Source organism: Diadema antillarum, unplaced genomic scaffold (assembly GCF_040938485.1).
Source record: "Diadema antillarum isolate AM-2024a unplaced genomic scaffold, OU_Dant_1.0 seq00001000_RagTag, whole genome shotgun sequence".
Lineage (NCBI taxonomy): Eukaryota > Metazoa > Echinodermata > Echinoidea > Diadematoida > Diadematidae > Diadema > Diadema antillarum.
Window position 1 is genome coordinate 334,298 of NW_027271838.1, and position 12,248 is coordinate 346,545.

Sequence of the window (12,248 nt, forward strand, 5' to 3'; positions counted from 1 at the left end):
GATGCTGAGGTATAAACATTGCTCTCTTGGGAAAGAAAGGAATGGAGAAAAAAGAAAATCCCTGTCTCATATTGAGATCTGTCAAATGGTAGCAAAAATGCTGCAATGATTGCAGTGTGATTGCAATGTACATTAATGAATTTATGCAGGAAGTCAGCATCAGATCTAGTAATTTGATTTAGGTAAATTTGATGCTGAGGTTTAAACATTGCTCTCTTGGGAAAGAAAGGAAAGGAGAAAAAAGAAAATCCCTGTCTCATATTGAGATCTGTCAAATGGTAGCGAAAATGCTGCAATGAATACAGTGTGATTACAATGTACATTAATGTATTTATACAGGAAGTCAGCATCAGATCTAGTAATTTGATTTAGGTGAATTTGATGCTGAGGTATAAACATTGCTCTCTTGGGAAAGAAAGGAAAGGAGAAAAAAAGAAAATCCCTGTCTCATATTGAGATCTGTCAAATGGTAGCAAAAATGCTGCAATGATTGCAGTGTGATTGCAATGTACATTAATGAATTTATGCAGGAAGTCAGCATCAGATCTAGTAATTTGATTTAGGTAAATTTGATGCTGAGGTTTAAACATTGCTCTCTTGGGAAAGAAAGGAAAGGAGAAAAAAGAAAATCCCTGTCTCATATTGAGATCTGTCAAATGGTAGCGAAAATGCTGCAATGAATACAGTGTGATTACAATGTACATTAATGTATTTATACAGGAAGTCAGCATCAGATCTAGTAATTTGATTTAGGTGAATTTGATGCTGAGGTTTAAACATTGCTCTCTTGGGAAAGAAAGGAAAGGAGAAAAAAGAAAATCCCTGTCTCATATTGAGATCTGTCAAATGGTAACAAAAATGCTGCAATGAATACAAGGCGATTACAATGTGCATTAATGTATTTATACAGGAAGTCAGCATCAGATCTAGTAATTTGATTTAGGTAAATTTGATGCTGAGGTTTAAACATTGCTCTCTCTCTCTCTCTCTCTCTTTCTCTCTCTCTCAGAAAAAATATAAAAATTAAAAAAAAAACATAAAGGAAAGGAGAAGAAGAAAATCCCTGTCTCATATTTATTGAGATCTGTCAAATGGTAACAAAAATGCTGCAATGATTGCAGTGTGATTGCAATGTACATTAATGAATTTATGCAGGAAGTCAGCATCAGATCTAGTAATTTGATTTAGGTAAATTTGATGCTGAGGTTTAAACATTACTCTCTTGGGAAAGAAAGGAAAGGAGAAAAAAGAAAATCCCTGTCTCATATTGAGATCTGTCAAATGGTAACAAAAATGCTGCAATGAATACAGTGTGATTACAATGTGCATTAATGTATTTATACAGGAAGTCAGCATCAGATCTAGTAATTTGATTTAGGTAAATTTGATGCTGAGGTTTAAACATTGCTCTCTCTCTCTCTCTCTCTTTCTCTCCTCTCAGAAAAAATATGAAAATTAAAAAAAAAACATAAAGGAAAGGAGAAGAAGAAAATCCCTGTCTCATATTTATTGAGATCTGTCAAATGGTAGCAAAAATGCTGCAATGATTGCAGTGTGATTGCAATGTACATTAATGAATTTATGCAGGAAGTCAGCATCAGATCTAGTAATTTGATTTAGGTAAATTTGATGCTGAGGTTTAAACATTGCTCTCTTGGGAAAGAAAGGAAAGGAGAAAAAAGAAAATCCCTGTCTCATATTGAGATCTGTCAAATGGTAACAAAAATGCTGCAATGAATACAAGGCGATTACAATGTGCATTAATGTATTTATACAGGAAGTCAGCATCAGATCTAGTAATTTGATTTAGGTAAATTTGATGCTGAGGTTTAAACATTGCTCTCTCTCTCTCTCTCTCTCTTTCTCTCTCTCTCAGAAAAAATATAAAAATAAAAAAAAAAAAAAGGAAAGGAGAAGAAGAAAATCCCTGTCTCATATTTATTGAGATCTGTCAAATGGTAGCAAAAATGCTGCAATGATTGCAGTGTGATTGCAATGTACATTAATGAATTTATGCAGGAAGTCAGCATCAGATCTAGTAATTTGATTTAGGTGAATTTGATGCTGAGGTTTAAACATTGCTCTCTTGGGAAAGAAAGGAAAGGAGAAAAAAGAAAATCCCTGTCTCATATTGAGATCTGTCAAATGGTAGCAAAAATGCTGCAATGAATACAGTGCGATTACAATGTACATTAATGTATTTATACAGGAAGTCAGCATCAGATCTAGTAATTTCATTTAGGTAAATTTGATGCTGACATCTAACATTGCTCTCACTCTCAGAGAAAGAACAAACAAACTATCTGTCTCATATCTAGTGAGATCTGTCAAAACTGATCACATTGGGACTCGCTGTAATCAGTGCTGAAGTGTTTGTAGTTGAATTGAAGGTCAGCAGCTTATTGGATTGGCTATTTTGTTGAGAGTCATAGATACGCTTGAGGTGGGGAAGGTATACCCTTTAATGCGTCTCGTCCTCAAGTGACGATTACTAGATTAATGCGACAGTCGTCAGACAAGACCCCAAATAGGCAGTAGGCAGAGCTGGTTCGCAGACGTTGCATCATTCGTGGGATGAACATAGACTAGAAATAGAACAAGTCAGCCCACTGGATACTTTGGTGAAAACCACAGGAAAACCGAAATATTGTAAAACTGTGTTGTTATTGTTGTTTTATCTGATAAAAATGTAAAGGGAAGTTATCATTCCTTTGAATGAGATGTATCCAAGAATAGATATTTTAGAGACCACACTGCTGACCTGAATATGTAGAGCTCATAATGAATCCAGAAAAAAAAAAAAGATTATAACATAAAAACAGATATTCTACTGTCTATTTCAAGTCGTGACGTACCAGGTAGGGCATTTGCAAAATCGTCCATGTGCATTTCAAGTAAGCTCAGCAAGTAATTCTACTTATTCATCCTGATGATATTTCTCATCATTCGGGAAAATTTTGTTCTACAGTAAACATGTGTGGCCATGGCAAAATTGTCAACAGTCACGGCAAATTCTGTCACACTTGCATACTCAATGACACGTAACACACAGACAATCATAGGATGAATTTGAGGTGGACCAAAGGGTCAGATTGACCTTCTGATATATAGTATACAATGATTGATATGAAATATATGATGATTAAACCATCAAAACAGGGGGAAAAAAAGCCCTGTAGAAGGTCCACTCCATGTCTAGTCAGTGATCGAGAAATTCAATCCAGTACTTTACACATCAATCCCTTCTTTCCTTACCTTGTTGAGAAACCTTTCCTTGTTTTGTTGACCGCAGGAGCTGACCGACCTCAAGCACGCCCACAGCAAGATGAAGAAGCAGCTGGCGGACAAGCTGGCCGAGCTGGACCACACCAGCACCAAGTGTGTCCAGCATGAGGAGGACGTGAAGAAGCTGAGGGGCAGGGTGGAGGACCTCAAGAGGGACTTGGCCAAGTGTGAGGATGAGGTGAGGAATTCCTCATAGAGGTCATCATACCTCCCTCCTCTTTTTCTTCTTCTTCTTTTTTTTTTAAAGGCAAATATCAGACCATAAGGTTTCATTTTGCAGCTTCTAACATGAAGATATTGAGATTTGTGAATTGAAAATTGATTGAGAGGAGGGTGTATTTCTGTTAGTTATGAGGAAAACCTCGCATGTGATTGTTGGAAGGATGCATTTCTGTTGGATATGAGGAAGACCTTAGATGTGAAGATGTTGGCATTCAGTGCATGCTGGCAGTGAGGAAGGCCTCAATATGCAATTTGCCAACTCACAATGTATTCTGATAATGAGCAAGAACTCAATTACATGTATGAATGTGTCAGCTTTCAGTGCATGTTGATGAGGAGATCCTCAATCAATGTGGAGATCTCCCTTTCAAAAAACATTGTCATCTTTTTTTTTCCATTTTTTTAGCTCACCTGAGCCGAAGGCTCAAATGAGCTATTGCGATCGCTCTTCGTCCGGCGTGCGTCGTGCGTCGTCCGTCGTGCGTTGTGCGTAAACTTTTACATTTTCATCTTCTTCTTGAGAACCCCTCGACCGATTATCACCAAACTTGGTAGGTAGCATCCCTAGAGGGATAGGATCTCAATTTGTTCAAGTGGGCACCATTCCCTACCTGGGGGGCCCCCAGAGGGGCCCAACCCCCCCAAAATTAAGGAATCTTAAAAAATCTTCTTCTCTAGTTTCTTCTCTAGAACCAGAAGTGATAGAGCTAAGTTAATACTATGAATTAGTACATTGATGACTGTAGTTTCAAGTTTGTTCATGGTGGAATCAGGGGTGTCCCCCTTGGGACACAGGGGAGGGGGGTGGGGAGGAGTCCTAATGAGGCCCAAATTGTACATTTTCATCTTTTTCTTGAAAATGCCATTATGAATTTCCACCAAAATGTAAAGTTGGCAGGTAGCATCCCTCGGAGGAAAGAATCTCATTCCCATCAAATGGGCACCATGCCCCACCTGGGGGGCCCCAGGGGGCCTAAATTTGGACCGAAATTGTAAATTTTCATCTTTTTCTTGAAAACCCTATCACTAATGTTCACCAAACTTGGCAGGTAGCATCCCTAGGGGGTTAGAATCTCAATTCCATCAATTGGGCACCATGTCCCACCTGGGGGCCCCAGGGGTCCCCCTCCCCCCTCCTGTAAGGAATCTTTATAGATTTTCTCTAGAACTGGAAGTGATAGAGCTATTAAAGTTAATACAATGAGTCAGTATATTGATGACTGTTGTTTCAAGTTTGTTCATGGGAGAATCAGGGGTGCCCTTTCTACCCCCCCCCCCCCTCCACCCCCTTGGGACCCAAGGAAGCAAGATGGAATTTTTTTTTTTTTTGGGGGGGGGGGGGGGTTCAAATGCCGGTCTAGATTTTCGTCTTTTTGCTGAAAAAACATAATGGATTTTCGCCAAACTTGTCAAGTAACATTCCCATAGGGATAAGATCTCAAAGTGTTTGAATGGGCACCATGCTTTCCTTGGGGGCACCAGGGGGTCCAAACCTCCTAAATTAATGAATATCAAATAATATTTTTCTCTAGTTGTAATCAAAAGTGATAGGGCTTTCAAGTCTTTTTTCCCAAGCTGCATAATCCAACATTCTATAAAGTACAGTGTACTTGGCAGGTATTTTTACCAGTGTGATGGAATACAATGTATGTAAATGGACACCATGCCCCCATTCTCAAAGCTACCCCCACCATAAGTTTCCAATGTTCTCAGGTAAGAATCTGCAAGAATGCATGGAAGGTGAACTTGCGATACTCAAGTGAGCGCGTGACCCGCGGGTCTCTTGTTTTTTTTTTTTGTTCCAAGGTTGCTGGAAGGGAAAAACATTTTCCATCTCTCTGAAGTGAAGCTTGTAACTAAAAGATTAATGTGAAACTTTGAAAAAGAGAATATATAAACCGGTTTGCCTCTCCGGGATTACAAGATTTAACAAAGAAGAACTGTGGAGTATTTATTGAAACCGTGCAATATGTTATCTGTTCTGTCTATTGTGCAGACGTTATATCACAACATTTTTGTGACCTACATACTGAATGTCGGAACAATTGATATGTAGGTGTATGCTTGTAGGTTTTGACAAGCTGAGGATTGAGTCGGAAGAGCTGCATTATCTTCCAGCCTTTTCATGAGACCAGACTTGATGATGTAATGGAAGTAGGCAACATGGCAATACAATCAAATTATTACGTTTCAAGGGAACCTACTTGCAGTGGAAAGCACCTTGATGGAAGTAACAGTAGTATCCCGTGATGTGTTGTCTTGATGGGCTGTCAGTTGCTGCCGTAAAATTGATTTCATTTTATGGTCGTTTTTCAATGAGTCAGAGTCATCTTGATGCCGAAAGCTGACATTCATTTCCCTCATAACGTTCCTCACTGTCTCCCCCCTGATGTCTGCTTTAGTGAGGGAGTTAATAAAAGCTTTATTTCTTTCAGCTCATTCCTCCCTTTTCTTATGCTTGTGACAGATAAACCCCAGCAAAGCTAAATTTAAGACACCATTGACTGAATTTATCCAGACATTTAAAGGTCCAGTTTACCTTTGGGAGCAGTGATTTTAAAAATGTTCAAGATATCACGTTTGATGCATATGTGTAGATCTGTTGTATTACAAAACATCCTACCATATAAAATTTTTGCAATAAAGCCTAAAATATAAGGAGATATCAGTATTTTTCTCATTAAACCATAAGTGTAGACGGTTTAGTCTGGAAGCATTCTTATTATAACTATTCTCCCCATTTTGTACATTTAACAATACTCATCATCGATTATACTGATTCAAATTTTTACAGTGGGTGTTTCTATCCCTAACTCACATTTTGAAACTATTTTTAAGCACTAATGCTGGGTTTTTGTTTAATCTGCAAATGGTTAATCATGCCTTTAACCAAGACAGAATGGGAAAGGATTGTACTATGTGAGTGAGTCACAATTTGGTTCACAAGATGGGCAAGTTTAGATTAAGTCTCTGTGGACTCCTTTCCTCTGAGAAACGGCAATCCTCATAGGGATAATACATCGAACATTCTGTTCCAGTAATTAATGGGTTAAATGTGAATCAGAGTGTCTCATGGTAGTGTTGCAATTGCACAGTAAAAACTGTGAGAGACAAGGATACTGTAAAAGACTGAAATTTTTTGCACGTCGAGTAATTTTTCATGCTCAGCGTGTTTGACATGAATTTTTTGTGTCTTTATTTCATAAGCATTCATAACAATTGAGCAAGTACTTAAAACAGTTCCCTGCTGCAAGGGCTGTTAAGAGCTTTGGCAGCACATACTACATTAAAGGGAATTGGTACACATTATGACAGCAAATTCACTTATGCTACAGGTTTAGTGAATATAAAGAAAACTGCAAATAACGTCGTAGTTATACCCCTGCAATACACCTTCAGATCCAAGGTTTAAAATGATATTGCATATGGCAAGCAAAAATTTGCATGTCTTTATTTTCGTGTTGCGCTAAATGAATGAAAATTTCCACTTTTACCAAAGACCATTAGGACAACAAAATGATTGTCTTTTAATAGCAGTTAACTACATTGTAGCATCATTGATCTGCCACACACATGAGGTTTTAAACCTTTTAATAACACTGCCACTTTGCACCCCCTATTAGATCCTCCCATTCAAGATCAAATTGAAATATATGATTTCCTTCTTGCCTGTATGCAAAGATTTGGATGAATCATGCACATTCACTCTGTAAATCTGTAAATCCTTGAAGCTAATACGGTTCCGGAATAATGGTCTCGAGTAATCTCCTTCACCATTTAACCCCCTCCGGATTCAAATTAGCGTAAGAGGGGATGATAATTGCTAATGCGGTGTTTGCACCTGTTGTACTGAGGTACCAGTGTTTTGGCATCTTACCTCCCGGTATATGTTCCCTTGTCGTGTCAGATATTGATACATCAAAGATGATATATGTATGATACAGACATGTAGGAAACAGAGGGTAGCTATAGTGTGTATGGGGATTAAGACGTCTGACAAGCTCCACCACTGTTTGGCACATCTTGGAAGATTGTGGCCAGCTTTTAATCCGTGAAAAGTAGGAGCAGGGATTTTGTGTGTCTTTACTAAGAACACTCCTCAATACTTTTGCTATGAATTGGTGACATCACGGAGAGCTTAACAGTCAAGGAAGATAGCTCATTAACCCTTTCAGTGCCAGGGACTTTGGACAATGTGTACAATGCTGTAGGGTGTGCTGTGCCAATCAGCACTCAAAGCACACACAGAGGGTTAAAGTTTCTCTTTGTTGTGAGTAGTACAAGTCATGGTGTCATCAAAATATTGGGGTTCTCAGTCATGACTCAAAAATAAGTTTCAGTTGCATTGCAAGAGAACCTTAAATGGTTTAGTTACCAATATTAGCACTATGTATGGATGAGAAAAACAAAACATGAATGCAGTATAGAGCATTATGTAGATTGCTCTGAGCTAAATGAGACTGGGTTAGAGCAGAACACACAGAGTCCAACTGAAAGCTCTGTCACCATTTATTCTCACAGGGCATGTCTTTGTGGATAGAAGTCACATACAATGATTCATTCACCACACGCACAAAATACATGCACGTACACACAACATGTGCAGCGTAGAACATGTAAAGTACACCTTTTTGCTGAGCGGTTTCAAAGCAGCCACTGTATGCTGCTTGGTTGTTTGTTTGTTTGTTTTTTTCCTTTTTCTCTCACAAATTGTTACCTGGGAGGAATTCCCTCACTGAAATCTGAGTGTGTTCCTATTGTCCTGTTGGCTACTGATTGCACATAATATGTAAATCCAAAACCTAGCTTTAATAGCTTTCAGACTAGATAATTCATGTCACGAACACTGCAGAAAGTGTATGGGTGGAGGCTGTTTATGCTGATTTTATGTTGTCAATGCAACAGGCTACAGTGTATTGAGGTTGTGTATAAGTGTGTTGACATCCCATGATATGGGGGCAAATGGAACTTGATTATAGAAATCACTTTATTATTCTTGTAGCATTTCTGTTCTTATGTCATTGATATACTGTATGAGCTGAAATTTTCGCGTACAGATATTTTCGCGAATTGCTACTTGGAGGACATTTTCGTGTGTTGTTAATTTCGCGGTTACGAGGATCTAACTGAACTTAGTTTTTAAAATCGCGCGTTGTTATTTTCGCGTGTTGTTATTTTCGCGGTTCGAAGGCGATTCGCAAAATGCGCGAAAATAAAACCACCGCGAAAATTTCAGCTCGTACAGTACTAGTGTCAATGATGATTTCACTTCATAATTCCTCTAGAAGTTCAGCACAGCTGACTAGGATGCATGTGATTTCTATTAGAAGTAGAACTTGCAAGATCTGCCATGCTGAGAGAATCAAATTTCTGAGTCAATGAACCTTCTGTCCCACTTTATTTGTGTAAGTTTTGACTTCATTTTTTTTTTTCCAGGTTGATGAGAGATCAAACTTTATAAAGAAGATTCAGCGTAACCTTGACGAGACTCTGCAGCAGAACGAGAACCTGACGCTACAAGTGGAACACCTCCAGTCACGGTAAGGCCTGCCTGCCTGGGATGGGCTCTTTGATAGGGCTCCCTCTTGTGGACTTGTGAGGACCAGTGCAGTTGCATACATGATGAGTGTGGGTTGCAAACCTGCCTCTTTTCACTTGAGTGTAGGCATCTAGCTTTCAAACAATCCAATTCAAATCAATTTATTTTCATATTCCTTCCATAAAAAACAGAATATATCAGAATTACAGTGTATGTATAAATTATTTTGAGTATGCATTGGTTGACTGCAAAGTAAAAATTATGAATGATTAATGAATTATTAAGTAATTCACATGTAGTGAATGGAGTAGAGTTTGATTTTCTTTGACTTTCTGAGCTTGCTGAAATGAGTCATAAGCAATTGCTTTCATGCCCAGGTGATGGGGGGGGGGGGGTGTAGCTGTTGCTGTGAAGTTGCGAAAGCTCTGGTAACAAAAATAAATTAGGAATGGCACTGGAAAAGAAGAACCCCCTCTAGTGGGCAAAAATTTAAATTCGCAAAAGATAATTATGACATGATATTTACATTCAAATATTACTGCCGAGAAAAGGGACTTGAAAATTGCTGCATTTTGACAGGAGAGGTGATTGGACTTGCAGTAAGGCCTACGTCTATGCAAATTACATATCTGATCCCTCACAACCTTTTTAGAATTTTACCCAGATGGGGCTACAAAGACGTAAACAGCAGCCAAAGGAGCAACATGCTCAGAATGAATGCAAAGGGCAAATCTCTTTGTATTTGGGGGATGCACTCAACTCACAGTTGAGCATACTTCATGTAATGACTCTTTTGTGTACTGCAAGCTTCGCAGATCATTCATAGAAAATGTAGAGTGATATGCGGGTTATTTGCATATCAAAGGGCCGAAGAGTACCATTCAAATGTCAAAAGAACTTTGGACTTACCTTTAAAAGATTCACGACAACTTCCTTCTCCCAATATTTAAAGCTGCTGTAGGTTAATTTTCTTGATGCAATAATTTGCTACATATGAGTCTGCTAACATTTATCTGTCAAAATGACCCAGATAAGCTAGACTTTATGATAATTAAATTTTCCTAATTATCATTAGTGGAGTGAAATCCATGCTAGGCCACAACACATTTTTTTTTTCCAATGAATCATTTGATTTTCAGGGCTCTGTCCTTCATTTCTGTAAAATTTGTTACATCTTCCCAGACTTTTCAAGAATTAATAGAGGAAGGAAATGGAATGAGTTTAGATAGCATTTGCATCTCATTCCTAGCGATCCTCATGAGTTTGTAAGGTCACAGTTTGTATTACCTCTATCAAAGCTGATTCGTTGTGAATCTAAAAGTTCCCACCTATGGTCCTATCAAGGGAACACATGTCATGCAGGAAATCAAAACACACACACACACAAAAAGAAACAAATAAACAGACTATCCTGTTCTCTGTACTTTACACCTTGAGTATCCCCATTTGAGGTTTGGTAACAGCAGCTAATCTTGCTCCTTCCTTTCATCTCCCTTCCTTTTTCCCTCGCTAGCTACGGGGGGGGGGGGGGGGGGGGGGGCGGTGTTTATGGAGTTATAGATAAGGCAGAGTTATTTGTTGTTACTTTTTTTAAAGTATGAGTCATGAATTTGATGTTTTCAACAAGAGAAAGAAACATTTCAATTCCTCATATGTAGCCTCTCAATTCAGACTTTGGTGTTTAATACTGAATAGGTTTGATTGAACATCAACCAAGATGTTAGTTTGCTTCAAATTTGCTTACATTTTGGGGGGAATTTTTTAGAAGGGTAAATGCTTCTTATCAATATTAGTAGTTCTGGAATAGTTTGAGATATTATCATTTGATCCGAACTACTGGGGAATAGAAGGTAGTGTATGTAGTTAAAGAAACTATTCTTGAAGCTCTCTGTTCCCAATAGTATTTACCACAGGATTATACACATGTTTGATTCCATTCCCTGTACTTGGGGAGTTTTCAGGCAACCCAGATTAAGCCCGTTCCGTGGTGTTACCAAGGGAAATCAAGAGTGGTGAAGTTTTGTTTGGCAAATCCTGTCCATAGCATGGCCACAATCTCCCTTTATTAGCACAGAGACCCAGACTTTTGAAAAAAAGAAGAAGATTAAAACAGGAGCAAAAATGTTCCACACACTGACTGCTGAATGTGGTGTCCCTCTCTGAGATTAATCAGTAGAGGGGCAGAGTTTGGGATGTAAAAGGAAGAAATTAATCTGCAAGGATATGGGATAAAGTGGCGAGGCGCCACCCTCTGAGAAAGTGTGACACTCTTCCACCGTTGAGATCAAGCGATGCTCGGCCATCAAGAATACTCACCTTGACCCCTGCTGCCCCCTTTTCTATTGCCCCAAAATGATGGCTTGAGTGATGGCATGGCTTTCTGCCACCAGCTGATGTTTTATCTTTCTCTGTTTTCTGCTGTAACAGGTTGCGCACTCAGACGTCAACGGCAGGCATTGGCGTCGCCAAGAGGCGCATCTCAACCCTGAAGGTGACCACCACCTCCAGCGACAACGATGACACCGCCTCTGACTGAGAAAATGGCAGGGCCTTTTTCTCTTTTCTTTTTTTTCCACACCACCACGAAAGGGAGGCACACGATGAGAAGAGAAATGGAAATTTTGGCAGCAAAACGTTCGGCAATATGATACATCGGTAGAGCGGTCTAAGAGAGAGAGAGATATGTTCCTGAAATGGGCTGATACATTAAACCCGTATCATTTATTGATGACCTTTTCAGTTAGAATAGAAATAAAGTGCTATCTGTAGCATCCAAAGTCCAGCAGAATGTCCCATCGGCCAGCATCTCTTGCGAGACCAACGACTGATAGTTGGTACTGGTATTCACATCTATCTGCCTGCGCATGTGGCTCACGTTAAGTTGCAGCAAGGATGTGTAGTCATGGCAACCATTCTTCCTGCTCTCGGCGGATATTTTCCAGGTCATTTCTCGTCTTCCATTTACGGCATTCCAGTTTTTCTTTGGTCGTCAGTTCCAGAAAACAATACTGTGGTAGTGGCTGTTGTATTGATGACATGTGAAACGTAGTGGTAACATCAATTATCATGTCAAGTTCAAAATAATGTTTCCCTTAAACACCGTCCAGAAGAAAAAAAAGGAAAGAAAACCCTTAAAGATCTGCAAACACATTCATAATGTAATCTAATGTTTCACCACAAGGATTTAAGTTTTTGTTTTCTT

At 39.0% G+C, this 12,248-nt stretch overlaps 1 protein-coding gene across 1 annotated transcript in view; it reads left to right on the forward strand.

The window, feature by feature from the left end:
• Positions 1-11,741, forward strand: part of LOC139742447 (coiled-coil domain-containing protein 102A-like) — a 73,304-nt gene extending 61,563 nt beyond the window's left edge. The window contains exons 7-9 of the mRNA XM_071652986.1: positions 3,293-3,463; positions 8,944-9,047; positions 11,474-11,741. Coding sequence (XP_071509087.1) covers positions 3,293-3,463; positions 8,944-9,047; positions 11,474-11,582 — 384 coding nt within the window. The 3' untranslated portion in view covers positions 11,583-11,741. The remainder of the gene's footprint in view (positions 1-3,292; positions 3,464-8,943; positions 9,048-11,473) is intronic.
• Positions 11,742-12,248: the final 507 nt, after the last annotated feature.